We start from the raw sequence: 16,769 nt of genomic DNA on the forward strand, positions 1-16,769 counted from the left end.
CTCAAAATTTTACGAATCTCATTTTAATTAATAAACGTTCCGCTAGAACAGCAAAATCCATCTTATTTACAAGAAACAGGAACAATGAGAGGATAGTAAAGGTGCAATTAATTTACTATGTTGTTGCATATTGCACATTTTTTGAAATTTTATCGGCACTATGAACACAAATTATTTGTTAACCGATATATAATCGGTTTTCAAAAAAGTTTAAGTTAAACAAATAATTTGCAATTAATTTAACGTGATTGCGTAAAAAACGACAGAAAATCAACATTATTCCATTGGAAACCGACTTTTTCTATTGTTTTATGCACATTCGACGTCACTGCATTTTTGCACATTTTGAGTCGCGACCCTTTCCTATTCAATTCAGCACCGAAAAAAAAAGTGAAGTTGATTTAACATTCTGGATGTAGAAAAAGTGTGCGAGTACCTCAAAAATGCTGAATTGCCCGCCACAGCAGTTAGTTTTACATCCTGGCATTGCAAAAGTGACTGCTACAGCAGGTAAATCAGCATTTTATAAGTTCTCGCACACTTTTTTTACAACCAGAATGTTAAATCAACTTCACTTTTTTTCGGTGAGATTTTAACTACCATGATTGCCCATACGACCGTGTTGCTAAATCAAGCACTTAGGGTGTCGTGGGGTCTTTTCACGGCCAAGATTCTAAGTTCTTTCAATACTTGCAAACACTTTAACTCCTCGGAAACGGTAATTGGTAGGTATCACTTACCACAGCGGTGTCTATCATGTTTCTCTACCGGAGAGAAGAAGATTACCAACACAAGTCTCAATCGTCCCAATTTATTATTGGTGAACCCTCGTTTATTTTAAATTGTGATCTAATTTTGTTTCCTCTGTCTGTTGCAGGTGAGTAGTTGGTGATCTTCTAATAAAATGTACCGCGCATCCAGAGGCACCAGTATCAAGGTAATTTCAGTCGTACGAGAATGGCTTTGTTTGTCCAGCAAATATGTGAAAAGTTGGAGTTAATTATTCGATCAAGTTTCAAGAAGCAGCTGCTCAGGGCGAGTCAATATTTGAACGTTAATCGTTTAGTTAATGAGAATGAGGGCAAGCTAACTCTTATGTTTCTATATATGTAACTCGTCTTTATCGTTTTGTGGGCCTCTTTAAAAGTAATAAAGTGAATTGCACGTTCATTTATAAATAATTTGCATTTGTATTTTACATCGTAAAAGGTTTTTTGCACATACCCATTGGGAGCATCCCTTAAATATAAATTTGTAATATTCCTGGCGTTGAATGGTTAATTTTTCATATATTTTTCCAACTCAGCTAATAACACTAAGTCGCCTAGTGAGTAAAATTATACCCAGGCATTTTATAGCTCCTTAAATTATTAGAACTCAAAAACTAGCGTTTTCCTCGATCCTATTATTTTCAATACCTAAAAAAACCTGTCCCTTAAAATTTGCCTTCTTGAGAGAAATGCTAATTTTTTCCTGCACTTTGTGCTTTAATTTTTTTTATGTAAGCCCTTGACGTGTTTCCCCTATTTGCCCGTTTTTTGTCTTTGTATGAGAGAGGGAAGGTCCGCAGTTTTACAGAAAACTGGACCTTGCGGTAAATAACACAAATATCAGTTTCCCTGCATTCTTCGGAATAAGTTTAAAAGTTTTAATGTAAAATGGACTTCGGCTCATGGCTTTCCAAGTGTTGAACTAACGTATCTTTAAAACTTCCTAAATATTTTGGAATTTTAATGCCAAATCTTGTTGCTCTGGCATTAATCATAAATCAAAACCCTCTGTTCACCCGCATTTGACTCAGTTTTTTGAGAAACGACTGAGTCATGAGTTTCGGCCTTTTTATAATGATGCTAAAAGGCAACTTACCGGTTGCTGCGAAAAGATTCCTTTTATTGTACCAAAATCAGATCAATAAAAGAAAACAGTGCTGTTTCCTAATTGAATTAACCGCAATCATATGCGGTAAAGAAACTACTTAAATTTTCAGGTTTAACTTGCAAGACAGAATACCTTGCATAATCTTGGTTTTTTTTTTGTTTTTTTTTTATGTATCACACTGCGACGGTTCTTTTTACGTTAAACAAAGTAAGGAGAATCTCCTTAATTTGCCTAGATGAAGAGGAGTTTCCGGGGCGCTAAAATCCCGTTCATCCCGAATCCAGCTCGCCCAATTGTTGCCGGGTGCCCAGTGTGGCATGGAACGTAAGAAAGAAATGAGGGATCGGAAATTTCACTAAGATTTGACGTGAAATTTCAAGAGGCTTTGAAATATTTCAGATGATTCAAGGGTTAGAGTATGCAACCCGCATTCAAACACACAAAAATAGGAGATAGTCACAATATCCCGGATCACTAACTAATTTCTCCGGAGAGAAAATAATTCACTTACTAGCATAAACTTCTAGTTCCGGAGAGAAAACTTTTTTCTTCAGAACACTAACTAATTTCTTCGGAGAGAAAATAATTCTCCCCGTAGCACCGAGTAATTATTAATCCGGAGAGAAAATTCGTTTGCAGTGTCTAAAAATCTCCGCTATTCTTCTTTTTTTTTTTTTTTTTTTTTTTTTTTTTTTTTTTTTGAGGGAGAACAAATCAATATAATTCCTTGAAGTTTTCACAGAGTTTTTTTCGCACAGAAAAGACAGTTCAAGTAAGTTAGTCCGAGATACTTGGTACATTGGTATTACCGTCAGAGTATCTTCATCGCATGTTTCAAAATGTCCGCTCCTATTCAATTTTTCCGGGCAGAAATAAGCCAACTCTGTATCGCTTGAAATTCATCCAGAGCCAGGGGGCCATCCCTCCTAGCCGCTACGCGGCCCAACCTCCAGAGGGCGCTTTGCGCTCTCTTAGGCCCGCTTCGACAAAAGAACACCAAAAAAAAAATGAAAAGATTTTCATATCCAACTCTTATTCGTCCAATCTCCCTATGGCCGTGAGCGATTGAACCAATGGGAATCGTATGAAAATAAACGTTTTTTGTTTCAAACTTCACGCCAAGACTTAAACGAAACGGAACAAACGGAACGGAGTGTTTCGTCGCTTTTGGATATACAGTCTGTAGCAAAGAAGCGTACCTTCGATTCACTTACTTTACTCTATTGACAGACGAAAATTCAACATTTCCCGCTTTGTCCAAACGTAGCCCCCATTTCTAAGCTCCCCGATTGAGCACAGGAGACAATTTTATGAGGTCCGTCGCCCGCGGCGCACTATGGCCCAAAACTCAAGAATAGGAAGAAAGAAGTCTGATAATGACTGAAAGATCACGAAAGTTTCGTAACTGATGTTTTTTGAGTCGCTAATTTCAAATTTGGTGTCAAATTGCCTACATTTTAACACCCTGACTTATTCATTGTGGGCAAGTTTATGGCACGTTGCGGGGCTGCGTGCTGCCACTGCCAGCTGGAAATGCACACTGACGCCTACAAACCTAAGGGGATACTTCAAGCACTGCGCAATGCGTGAAGTAGCCCTTTAGGTTTGTAGGCGTACACTGACCCCTACAAACCTAAGGGGATACTTCAAGCATTGCGCAACGCGAGAAGTAGCCCTTTAGGTTTGTAGGCGTCGGTGCGCGTTTCGCGCTGGCAGCACGTCGCGGCGCCCTCGACGCAGGCGAGTGGTGAACGATTTCTCACGGAGAGAGCTCCCTGGTGGAAAGACTCGTATATCGTAAGATGTTTTTTTTAATTTTCGAATTATAAAATTTCACACTGGTCGTGTGAAGGCATGTGAAGTAATAAGTGAACTCTCAACGCTAGATGAATGATGGCAGGTCGGTACGCCCTGCGCGCTGCGGACGGCGCAGGGCGCAGGGCGGCTCATGAAATTCTCCCTGTGCTCTGTCGTAAGCTCCCTGATCTACTCTCGTATAATAAGACGTGGGTACAATTTCAAAATCTGATTACAGCGGACATATCTAAAGACAATCACCTGTCAATGACTGCAAATATCATGGCAATTGGTCCAGTTGAACGCTGGAACGCGAACTGTGACAAAAAATCAAAATTTATATCGTTTAAATGAGAGAATTCGCAACTTTACCACGTAATATAAAAAAACCTGAGTCATATTTTCAAAATTTGAATAAAGTGGGCTCATTTAGAGACAATTGCTTATCGATAACCGCAAAAATCATGAAAATCGGCTCTGTAGAATGCTGGAACGAAGCGTTACCAGCTTTATGCAAATTTAGAAGGTCTCGGAGCTTATAGTATGGAATCGGTGTTTTTTACGTTCTTTTAAATGATGTATCACAAATGGAGGGTTGTCGATTCAAAAAAAAAATAAGGTGTCATTGATGTGGTTTTTAGAAAATGGAGCGGGATCCCGACATTAGTTTTTTAATGTGACCTAAGAAAATGGCGGACATTCTAAGCAAATTACTACTTAGTGATTACATCTTGGGATTTATTTGCTCGTAGCATTGTGGAGCACAGATGTAGACGTTACGGTCTCAGTGTTACACTTATTGTGTGCATAAATTTTGAAGGAAGAAAAAAAGCCGCTCAGAGGTATGTAATTTGGCAACTGGAAACAGGTGTAGCAAGTGATGCTCGTCTAAAGTAACCCATCTGTCATGCAGAGGTGCAGCCAGTTTTCTAAATTCTAGGAGTAGAGTGTTAAATATCTTCTCTTCATTACGGAGCTCAAGATAATTCTCGGACACAGAATACCTTAATAGAGAATTGGTGGACACTGGGTCCCACGGGAATCCTTAGGATCTAAAAAAACGGCCAAGATTCTGAATGGGAATGTATTGGCATCCTTTGACGGTTATCATTTACCTCACTTGTTGCTAACTTTCCCATAACAGAAATCTAGGTTGAAAGGATATTTTCCAATGTAGTACTTTACATCGGTTTTCATCTGAATGAATATACGTCTAACTATATGTGCTGTGATTAAAGTGCACGATTCGACAGACCAATATAACTTCATTTTTTGTCAATCTAACCATCTGCTCTTAATATCCGCTATTTTTTTCATCTCAAGAGTTCCACAAAGCCTGAAGCGGTAAAACCAATTGGAATTTCATTTTTTAGCGGCAAACCTCTCCTTATCGGTGGACTATAGACACAGCTGGCGACTGTTTTTATTACATTTTTCACCGCATTGGGTGACATTTTTCTCCCACTCCGCCACATTTATGAGCATCTATGATCAAAGATAATTTTCTTATTTTCATTAAATTACTAAATGAGTGTAGATTAATGTAAGCCGCAAACTACGGGTGAAAACGCCAATCAGAAGCTGTTGCAAGGCAATGAATGGTAAAGCTGGAACGCCGTATGAGCCTTCAGACGTTGCCTAATATCCCTTTGATAAAACACGAATTTCCCGGTAAACTTACGAATATTTTCCTTCCAATTTTTCAGACAATTTTGTTCGCAATTTCAACTAGATTTTCTGAAAATTTCGAGGAAAAACATCCATAACTTTCCTCAAAAATGAACATTTTATCGAAGGAAATTTGGCAACTCTCGGATGTTCATACGGCGTTCCTCCTTAGCACGGTAGTTTGGTGGTGCAGCGCTGCTCACAGAGCGCAGATGAATGATCGCACTCGGGTGTGGGGTCAGAGCCTCGTGCCTGGCGCGAGCTCTAGCGGGCGAACTTTTAAGCTGACTCCGCTCTTGTCCGCATGGGGGTGGCAATAACAACCCTCCGCCCCACAATGAACTGCTGTTGAATCCGTCAGTGGAATGGGCTCCCCCGATAACTTAGTGTCTAATTTTAGAGTACCCTTAGGGCCGTGTTCATAGTCGTGCTTTAAATAGCTCCTTTCACTGAGAAAAAAGATTGGTAGAATTTACCATTCCTTCACGCTGTATTTCACACACACTGGAAAAAAACACATTGGATCTAGAGTCCAGACTCTTGAAAACATTGACAAGAAAAAGGACTCTTGATTCAATCAGATTTAAGCTCAAATCAAAAGGAAATCCGCTCAAATTAAGAGGCTTGGTTCTTGATGTTAGCTTAAATCAGATTGAATCAAGAGTACTTTTTCTTTTCGATGTGTTAAAGCGTCTGGACTCTAGATCCAATGTGTTTTTTTTTTCCAGTGCAGCGTCAATTTAGAGTCCATTCTGTCAGAGGAAAGGTAAAAGTCACTATATACTGGTACAGCAGCCGGATCGTTGAAACTTTAACTGGCTATGTCGGCATAATAAGACAAGGCATAGTCCTATCAGCGCCGTGTAATATATCGATTTTCGATTCTTGTCGTGCCGACATAAATTTCAACAATCAGGCTGCAGGTAATCATGCCTCTGGCAGAATCTACTTGAAGATTGGTAGAATTTACGCTGTGTGAAAATACAGCGTGAAGGAATGATAAATTCTACCAATATTTTTTTTCAGTATATTCCTTAAGGAAGCCCCATACTGATATTAATGTGTAGCTACAAGGGATCGAAGAAGAATTGTCAGCGACTTTGCATTCTACAGTATTAAATACACAAGCTGATAATTTTAATTTTTTTTTCCAATTCTGTAGGGGAGCACTTCAATGACGCTGGAATGTATGAAAAAATTGCAAATCTAAGTTTAAAGTTACAAAAGTGGCGAAGTTATCTCTTCGTTCTGCAAAATCGATCGTTTGCAGATGGGTGGTAATGTTCTTTATCCATTCACATGCGTTTCAAGTCAAATGCAGTGTTTGGCGCAATGCGTGAAGTATTCCTACAGTCTTGTAGGGGCTTATATACGTTTCAAGCCGACCTAGCGGATCGTGCTGTGTTTGGCACAATGCGTGAAGTATTCACACGGTCTTGTAGGCGCTAACATGCATTCCTCGCCGAACGTATTGTGTTTAGCGCTATTATTCAAACGGGCAGAGTTGAGCAGTTTCTCGTCTTTCTGGGTTATTTCTGGCGATGCTCGAAGGCCAAAGCCCCACAACAAGCCATAGAATCAAAACTAAAAAAAATAAAAAGAACTTATTAGTAAGGTGGAGTTTTTTCGCACACTGAATGTATCATTGTCATTTAAAACGTGCTCTCTAAAATCCAACTAATTTTCTTCTCTTCATTTACATATCGACGGTGAAACTACCAAACCACGTATCTCGTTTGCTGTGTTTAAAAATCTAAGCTCGCATTTTATTTTTTCGAAGTCGACCAAATCAATATCATTCCTTGAAATTTTCACAGAATTTTCTCCGCACAAAGAGGAAAAATCACAGAAATTTTCAAGACTAGACGTTAAGTAGTTTATCATTTAAAAAATAAAGTATGACAGGAAGTCTGCGACGTCGCAAACCGAGATACGTGGTTTGGTAGTTTCACCGTCGATATGTATCGATAATCTTAAATAGGGAGCATTATAAGTGCATTGCCTCACTGGGCAAGATTCCGGTCGTTATATTCAATAGCCTAGCCCGAAATCCCGAGAATAGTCCGTCGCTAAGGCCGCTATGTTGCTGTATGTGATATAGTCATAAACAATACGTAAACACAATGGTTAATTCGGAGTTCAGCTGGGACCAATCAAATTGCGTCGTTATACTCGTTAGGTCGTCATTCGATTTCTACTATAGTAACATAGCTAAAATAGGGACGAATACTAAATTTGAGGAACAGGAGGGATCTCCTGGATGCCGAAAGCGAGGAGTTCTCGCAACCACCAAAGGCTCATTAAAATTGACCGAGATGAATACCGAGAGACTTCTCGAGTCGCTTCTGAGAACAATTAACAGGGAGTGGTTTTGTATTCAACGTTCGCGCAATTTCTCCGTTTATAAATTAGAAGTCGATCAAGAAATCTTTTAAACTCAATGATATTCGTGTAGTTTTACCCAGTACCAGTTACTCAGCAAGATGCGAACTGCTCAACTCTGCCTGTTTGCATTATAGCGCCAAACATAGTACGTTCGGTTTTAAATGCTATTTAGCGCCTACAAGACCGTGTGAATACGTCACGCATTGCGCCAAACGCAGCACGATCGCCTAAGTCGGCTTGAATTGAGTCGAAACATCCTGGGTTTAATGGCTGCACTTTAGCCTTTGTTTCCGTTTTTCTCCTTGTTTTTCTCCTGCTACTATTGTCTCGGGCTGCTTCGTAAAAATTTACCTAACCTAAACTAGGCCTAACCTAACCTAACCTAATTTTTCTGTAATTGAAAGGTTTACACTTATATTTCTTGTTAAATATAATCCACATCGATTGAATTCACCTTATATTATCCACCTATAATAGTTACCGGATCTATGTCAGCAATTCTTTTGTTCACGATAACTATCGTTAGATTTACGTTAGCTTCTTCAAATTTTGCAATTTTGTCCATTTTGGTCTTATGAAGAACTGTATAGTTTTTCGGTTAAATCGCATTTACCGTTTACTTATAAATGGTAATTAACGTAAGTGCCCTACTTACGCTGTTTTCCACTAAACTGTTTTTATGAAAGTTGCATTCCTTGGTTTCCTTGGTAACCATTGCTTGCTATCAGCTGATGTTTTTACCTATTACCATTTCCCGGCCGAGTCAGCGGATTTTATGCTAACTTTTTTTTTTTTAATAAATCATAGCTAGGTTAGTTCTAATTTCTTGCAAGCATTTATTCTACCCCCCCTTCCAGCTCATTTTTCTAACTCCTGCAGCCCCCCCCCCACTCATTTTTTTATATTTGTTTTTCTTATGGCATTAGCCCTGCTACCCTACCACCATTTTTTCGGGGTTTCATTCATACGGATAAAACATTGTATTGTATATCGATCCTCGATATATCGCTCGATATAAAGCAGGACAGACAGAAATAAATCGGAATTCATTGATATTCACCGGGATAAAAGGTGGGAATTTTAAGAAAAGGGGAATAATCAGCGTGAAATGGGGTAGCTAAGGATAAAACAGTATAGATAGGGTTATCCTGCCCTTCGATATATTGATCTGTGTTTATCGATTTTCGATATATTATCCAATATGGAACAGGATGGGAAAGTGGCATAATCAATTTGAAACGGAATAGATAGAATAAATCAGGATAGATATGGGTAAAATAGGATATAGATAGGGATAAAACGTGATGTATTGATATTAACCGGGATAAAAGGGATGTTTGTCGTGTTTAAAGTTTTTGCTGTGTTTGTTATGTTTGATGTGTTTGTTGTGTTTGATGTGTTCGTTTCTTTTCCACTTAACTCGACTATTCTATCTTCAACTGTACAGAGTATCCCCAAAGTCCCTTCCACCCCCTCTAAAATTTTACGTAATTAATATTTTGAGACAAAATTTCGGGAATGTTCAAACATCAATGTTAGCTACTTTCAGGGCCCCCCAAACTTTTTGCCCCCCCCCCCCCCGAGGGGGAGGGGAAGGGCTGCGCGCTACGGGCCCCAACTTTTTTTTCAAATGGCAACATCCCCTTTGTGACACATCAATTCAAAGATAAATAAAAAAGAAAATTTTTGGCGCAAACCGCAAGTCAAACTCTTGATTTTTGACAAACTGGCCGCCGGTCAAATTTCAAAATAACGGAAATTTACTTCTCCGTTTCCGTCGACGAATTGGGATAGAACTTGGTTTTAAGAGGTTGTTTGGAACAAGAAAAACGATTCTGGCATTATTTTTCCGGAAAAATTTTGTCCTTTTCAAAATGGCGGGGGTCAATATGGCAACCTTGAGTGGCAAGAGAATATATTAGGCTGTTTATTGGTGAATTTGCATGAGACTCGGTATCAGGAGGCATTTTGACATGAGAAAGACGAATCTGTACTTGGATTTTTGAAGTTCCGAATAACTTCAAAATGACGAGGAAAATGGTGGAAACTTGGTATTACGGACGTTTACGGGTGGATTCGCATGCTGCCATTTTGAAAGTATTTGACATTTCAGAAATGCAATGCGGAGGAGTCATTTTTTGTCGAACCAAAAACCAACAGGAACCAGAGTTTCATTCGCATCCCACCGTAAACGTCCGTATTACCAAATTTCCGCCATTTCCCAGATTAATTAGGATTGATAAGCATAAAACTGCATTTATCCCGTCTAATCTAAGTTCATCCTAATTCGTTTTCCAAGAAATTTTTAAAAAATAGCATTTCATCAAACTAGAGAAGATTAAATTAACATCATTTCGCCTTCAATTTCAGTGTAGGCAACAGGAGCTTCCGCGTGGTCGAATAGCGGTATCGTCGTGAAATGGCACGCTCACTCAGGCAAAACAAGCGCCCAAGTGGTCGAATAGTGGTACATCATCCCCGAAACAATATCGGCTTAATGCTCCCCGTTATTAAATTAATAATTTTTTGTGAAGCATCTAGACCCGTGACTTTAGTCACGGGCTTTCCGCTACTATTATATAAATATGAGAAAGTTAAAAATTTGATAAACTAAATTTATGGAATCAGGAAATTTTACCAAAATGATAATAAGAAATCACTTTTTCCACCCAGTAAAGTATAGACCATGACTTATCCTAATAGCATTCAGGGGTTGTCTATTAAAAATGCACCTAATCCAACCTGCACATTGTCCGGGGGTCGATTGAAAGTTGAAAAATGTCAATGCAAATTTGAATTCTCACGGAATGTTTGGAGTTTATTTAAACGGGATTGGGTTTACGTGTTGCAGGTTTGCGGCGGCACAGGAGGCAGCCCAACAGCGCGCTGGACGTGATAAAGCGATGGGCCAGCACCCGCCCGGCCAGCCCGAAAAGCGGGGACCCTCATCACTCTTCATTTTTAGCGAGGACAATGTTGTCCGTCGCTATACCAGATTCATCATCGAGTGGCCATATCCTTTACATACTCCACTTCACTTTTTCTTATTAATTCATTGTTTTGAAAATGTGTTTCTATGAAATTTAGACCCAAATTTTTAAACTCTAGAGTGTGATTCTGGGACTGAATTGACATACTTTCTTATCGAGCTGCTTAAGATTGGGATTTTGCATTCATTTATCAGGGAATGTTTTTAGAGGTATTTTCAGTGCAAATTTCGAGAATAACCTCTGAATTATTAATTAGCGCAGTTTTGCCAGGAAAAATTGGAAATGCCGAAAAATCTACCTGTACCATACTGTGGAAAATTCAATTCCCTGAGAAGTTTGAGGGTGATCATTATGCATCGATGAAGGTAATTCCCGGGTTCAAAAGTAAGATAAAAGCTCAAACATCCCAGAACAATTTAACAACGCGACTAAAGCCAAAATTTTCAATTTCTGTTTTTGATGCCAATCGTTTCCAAGCTCGCTGAAATACAGTGGATCAAAATTGCATTCTCAATATCTTTACTAAGATACTGAAAAGTGTAATTCACTTCGTGTTTGAATAAAACCTTATGTCACTCTGACAAAAGCGCCGAGGCCAATCTTGAATGAGCTAAGCGGCATCATACGTGTTGGCGCACGAGAGAACAAGGATTATGATAATGTTGCGCTCTTAACGCTCTCAAATTTTGGATCTTTCGTAATCTTTTCCTTCCTTTATATACACGCTGTCAGGATTAGAAAGTATGAGCTTCTTGCTCCACTCGCGAAACACAATTTATTGTTCGATCCCGATCGAACAGACGTACAGCAATTTTCACTCATAATTCCCAGATGATTGCACTAAATTGTTACATTCTCAATCTCGTGGGTTGTTTCCTTAATTCATTCAACACTCCGTTCGAGTATGCAGTTCTGCTAACAATCATTGCAAATTGCGTGGTGCTGGCGCTAGAAGAGCATTTGCCCCATGGTGATAAGACTGTCCTGGCTCGGCAGTTGGTAAGTTCTATTTATGATATTTGGACGTATTTCTGCCAAACGGAATTATGTGCATTCTGTCGTGAGTCCTGAAATCCATAAGAATACATGTATAACATGGCTCACGTTAATGCAATTGATAGACAAAAGCTTTGGACAAAAAAGATATCGGGAAAATGGAACTATCAGTGGGTGCTTTAAATGGACAAAGACGAGTTTTAAAGGCGGTTTAAGTTATAAACTCACCAACGGCATCACTGGTAAAAAAAAACCTCTTGGTTTAAGAGTGCAGTTTCTTGTCGCCGGATTTAAGAGTCTGGACTCTTGTTTCAATGCAAAATCCGCTTGAAACAAGAGTTCAAGACTCTTAAATCCGGCGACCAGAAACTGCACTCTTACCTAAGTCAATGTGCCGCGGCATTGGTCGAAGAGGTTTTTTTTACCAGTGTGCATCTCTCGAGAGATTCTTTAGTTAATCCACCAATCTCCTCTTCTGCCCATCGCAAAAACTTACTTTGACCAATAGGATCGCTCCATTTGCCCTTTGCCTTCTTTTTCTATCACTTTGCCTATCAATTTCAATGATGAGTCCGCTAATTGAGTTGTTATGCACTCTAGAAAAGTTCAGTGGGTGCTCCTCGGTTTGAACCTAACTCGAGGTTTGGAAGAGTGATCTTTCACTCAAGCAAACCAACTGCATCGGAAGTTTAAAAAACTGAACTTCCTTCCAATGAACGGAGAGCTCAGCGTAACTTTAGTTCACATGAAACATGTTCCATTGACCGCAGTAAATCCGGTCGGTGAACTGAGCTTCGACTCGCTGAACTGGACCTCCTATTAATGGGTCAGTTCGCTGGTCACAGAATTGTATTTTGATGCTCTGATTCTCGTAGACCTGATGAAAATAATAAGATCCGTCCAAGTAGCAACCGTCTACATTCAATATTAACCGAGATATCGCATTTCGAAAAAGTCAGTTTATGACGTCATCCACCGCGGGAGTGACACCCTTGGTTTCCTCCACCTTGCTTTCATCCAAGTCACACGTTGGGTAAAAGGCCTGGATATACGCTCAAATTTCCGTCAATTTCTGATCAAAATGATGACAAAAATGGCGGTCGAGAGTTATCTAGATTGATGGGTAAAATTAATTAGAACAGCGCGTTGATTGAAAAAAGCATGAAATAAGCACGGTTGTGTGGAAATCAGATGACGGATGAGACCCACATCTTCATCACCTCCCTTCAAATTTTTGCAGGCCGCGAAAAATTGATGGTAGATGGTGCGCAATAGTCACCATTTGATCAGAAATTGATGAAAATTTGAGCGTGTATCCAGGCCTAAAAAGTGCAAAGTGTTTCCCTGCCTGATGAAAGCAAGTTGGAAGAAACCAAGGCTGTCACTACCGCGTTGGATGACGTCATAAACCGAATTTTTCAAAGCGCGATACCTCGGTTAATATTCAAATTAAAAAGTTGCTGTTTAGACGGATCTTAATATTTTTAGTTGATCTAAAAGAATCAAGCTTCAAAACACGATTTTGCGATCAACGCATCTGCATGACCCATTAAGCCGATCGGTCAGCTTAACTGAGAGCTGCGAGTCTCCTGAAGTGAAAAGCGCCCACTGATCTATTTGGCGCGTATAACTGAGGTCTTTTCTCCGTGTATCTGCGATCAGAAAAGCTCCTGCGTAGCATATTTTAATCTTTAGATACCCAGGACTTATTTTCTACGCTGAGTTCTATACTAGGTTGCGCCAAATTGACTCGTATTTGAACACATTGATTTTGACGGGGTTTGAAGTATTGTATATGTTAATTCTGTGTCTATAAGGGTGAGACATACTTTTTTTGAAATTTTTGCTTTTTTGGGAACTGGCGCTTTCTCATCCCAACCCTCGTCCACTGTATGTAACACCACCAAAGGAGATATGAGGGCCAATTCGACTTAGTTTGGGATTTCTAGAAAGAGTCATCATGAAAATTCATTGATAGGATATAACTATCGCCAAAAGACCAATATCCAGACGTGCGCCCTCTAGGGTGCCGTAGGAAATCTGTAAATATTTTTCTTTTTTTGTGATCATTGATGTGGACACATAATATCATTAGTATATTTAGCAAACTTAGCCTTAACTTTCCTCGAATTTCAAAAGTAGGAGACATTTCAACGCGTATTGATGACAGCGCGGAGATACGACTATTCGTGCTTTATAGAGTGTCCGTGTTGCATAAAGAAACTTGAAGGCGCGATGGCGTACGGCGTAACTCGCCCCAGAATTGTCCCCAAATATTCTTGAGGATACAGAGAAAAAGCACACATAAGTGAAATGAAGGCTGGAGAGCATGAGAGTCTAATTTATTGTTTCGGAAAGTAAATTTTCTTTCGAAATGTTTTTCCTCTTTTTCATGAAAGGAACCTTATTTTTTACCATTTTTTTTTTATTTTTTTTGTTGATCTTTACACGTGATAAATTTACGACAAATTTTAGAAAACAACTGCGACTATTTCTGAATGAATTCATCAATCGTGTACTATTCATATAGTCGCTATTCATTGATTCTTTTGACCCTTGCCTATCCGAATAAGACAGAAATTCTGACAGGTTAGTCTTATCCGGCAGCGATGAACGAATTCACCAGTTGCTTCAGACTAGACCTATGTCATCACTGATGAGATCAAGGTCAATAAAACCTGTGAGTTCGCAACTATAGTGAAGAGTTTAACTTCGAATTAAACATTTCAATTCGAAATTAAAACTTTATATCAGCCTAGATTGAAATATTAAAAAAAATTGAGAAATTCGTCCGTGTGAGAAAACTTTAATTTAAAATGCACCCAAACGGACGAATTTCTCAATTTTTTTTTAAATATTTCAATCGATTCTGATAAAAACAGCCATATGCGTAAAAAGAGAAAGATGTTCAAAGCTACTTTTACTGAAGTTTAGCTTTTTTTGCGAAATTTACGGTTAGGAAAACATGAAGATTAGGGACACAGCAAGAACATGTCGGTGGATGTTACCAATGTTACCCTTACACTTCACGTTTTCTGTGAGGTAAATAATTTTGTCCTTGTCTTTCGCGTTTTATTGTTCTTGCACATTGTTTGTTTTTTTCTTATTTACAGGAAACTACCGAGACCTACTTCTTAGGAATATTCTGTGTAGAAGCATCTTTGAAAATTTTAGCTTTAGGTTTTGTACTTCACCGCGGATCCTACCTTAGAAACATATGGAACATTATGGACTTTTTTGTAGTCGTAACTGGGTGAGTGAATTTTTCTCATTTTCATCCCGTCAGTGTGCACTTTAAGTTAAATGTCTCTTATTTTTGGTATAAACATTCAAATATTGTTATTTATATACAGATTTATGATTCACATATTATGATATGTGTTTCTCTCGTGCATTTATTGCACAAAATACATATTTATAAAGGAAAGTAAATTATTTCCTTTGACAAAATACGCATCACTAATCCGGTGAGACATTTTTTTAAGGAGGCAAAAATAATGAAAACTTGAAACACGAAAGAAAAATGTCATTTTGAAAATTCTAAGAATAATGAGTCATAAATTCAAGACAATTGTGAACTTACAGTTGATGGTTTGAATTATTTTACTGGCGCAGTGTCATGGTGTTAAAAACATTTTGCCGGTTCCATAAGGGTGAATGAAATAACTTTCATCTGTTGCTGACCTGCACCTAAGAAATTTGAAAGTCCTTTTCTACTGAAGTATCAGTTTGTCTGATTCTACCCTATTTTGTGTTTTTCTTTATTTATTTTTTTCCTGCTCAAGGAAATTAAGTTCCTCCTTCTTTTACACTGCATTATCATACAAATTATTACTGTCCAGTTAATATCCATAAATTAAAAGATATCGGAAGATTGACCTAATAAGTGATACATCCTCTTAGGCCGGGCAGATGTGGGGAATTGTATTGCGCTGTCTACAAATTTTTAATTTATGAAAAAGAGAGCAGGCTAATTTCAATTTGCGCACAGTCTTAAGAATTTTTTATTTGTCAGGAAAAAAGTAATGACAACATTTTCCGCAGGAAGTCTTGTTGATTACTCTTCTTTAAAAATTAAACATCTTCCCTAAGACGTATCCATGAAATTGTTTACCAGACACAATGTACTTGACAGAACTTTTGAAGAGCCTTACTTGAAGGAGAAATAACCGTTTGTGTGTTACTACATTTTTCATGCTTTATAAAATCATTACCCTAGGAGGAAAATGCCAAAAAACGGACTAAAAATGGCAAGAAACCTTTGAATTTTTGTGATACATACATTAACGAGACAGTCCTATAGGAAAAAGCGTCTAAATTTTAAAACTGAGTCATTTACGTAGACGGACTAATGTCGCTCAAAACTCAACTCGGAAAAATAGCCTTCAAATAGTCATGATACCATCCGCCGTCACGAAGACACGAATAGTTGCATTGGCGCCTACAAACCTAAGTGGATACTTCAAGCATTCCGCAATGCGTGAAGTATCCACTTAGGTTTGTAGGCGCCAGTGAGCCTCTCACGCTGGCAGCACGGAGCACGCCGCTCCGCTCTGTTTGGCTCTAATATTTATACTCGTAAAGTCAGCGTTTTTTAACTCATGATTTTGATGGGGTTTTTTTTTGGGGGGGGGGGGGGAAGGGGGCTCCTCCGCAGTTTCTCTCGGCCAATGAAAGCATCCTATTTATAATTCTGCTGTTCGGATATTTTAGAAAAACACAAAACACTGCAAGGCCACTCTATCATTGAAGAGTCTATTACGATCAATTTTCTCTTGAGAAAAGTTAAAAACTGCTCTTAGGACTTTTCTGAACTTTAGGACTGCTAGAATTTTTATGAGCCTGTGTCACACTATCAAAGCTTGCTTTCAAAATAGGTGTTGTGATTGGCTTATTCGATTACTTGAACCACTTGCAGCACTCGACCTTGACATTTTGATGGAGTATTTTGATAGTGTGACACAAGCTATAGCCCTCTACAGAAAGCTCTTGAGACGTTTTTGTTAAATCCGAGGAGGTCCTTTAGCTTCCTTAAGGAAAATGTACCCCTCCCCC

At 38.7% G+C, this 16,769-nt stretch overlaps 1 protein-coding gene across 20 annotated transcripts in view; it reads left to right on the plus strand.

The window, feature by feature from the left end:
* The window catches only part of cac (calcium voltage-gated channel subunit cacophony), a 400,227-nt gene that overhangs the window by 291,974 nt on the left and 91,484 nt on the right, over positions 1-16,769 (plus strand). For all 20 annotated transcript variants that reach the window (XM_072299262.1, XM_072299252.1, XM_072299260.1 and 17 more), the window contains 3 exons: positions 10,580-10,740; positions 11,611-11,717; positions 14,828-14,967. In XM_072299262.1, the coding sequence (XP_072155363.1) occupies positions 10,580-10,740; positions 11,611-11,717; positions 14,828-14,967 (408 nt within the window). The remainder of the gene's footprint in view (positions 1-10,579; positions 10,741-11,610; positions 11,718-14,827; positions 14,968-16,769) is intronic.

This window comes from Bemisia tabaci, chromosome 4 (genome assembly GCF_918797505.1).
Source record: "Bemisia tabaci chromosome 4, PGI_BMITA_v3".
Lineage (NCBI taxonomy): Eukaryota > Metazoa > Arthropoda > Insecta > Hemiptera > Aleyrodidae > Bemisia > Bemisia tabaci.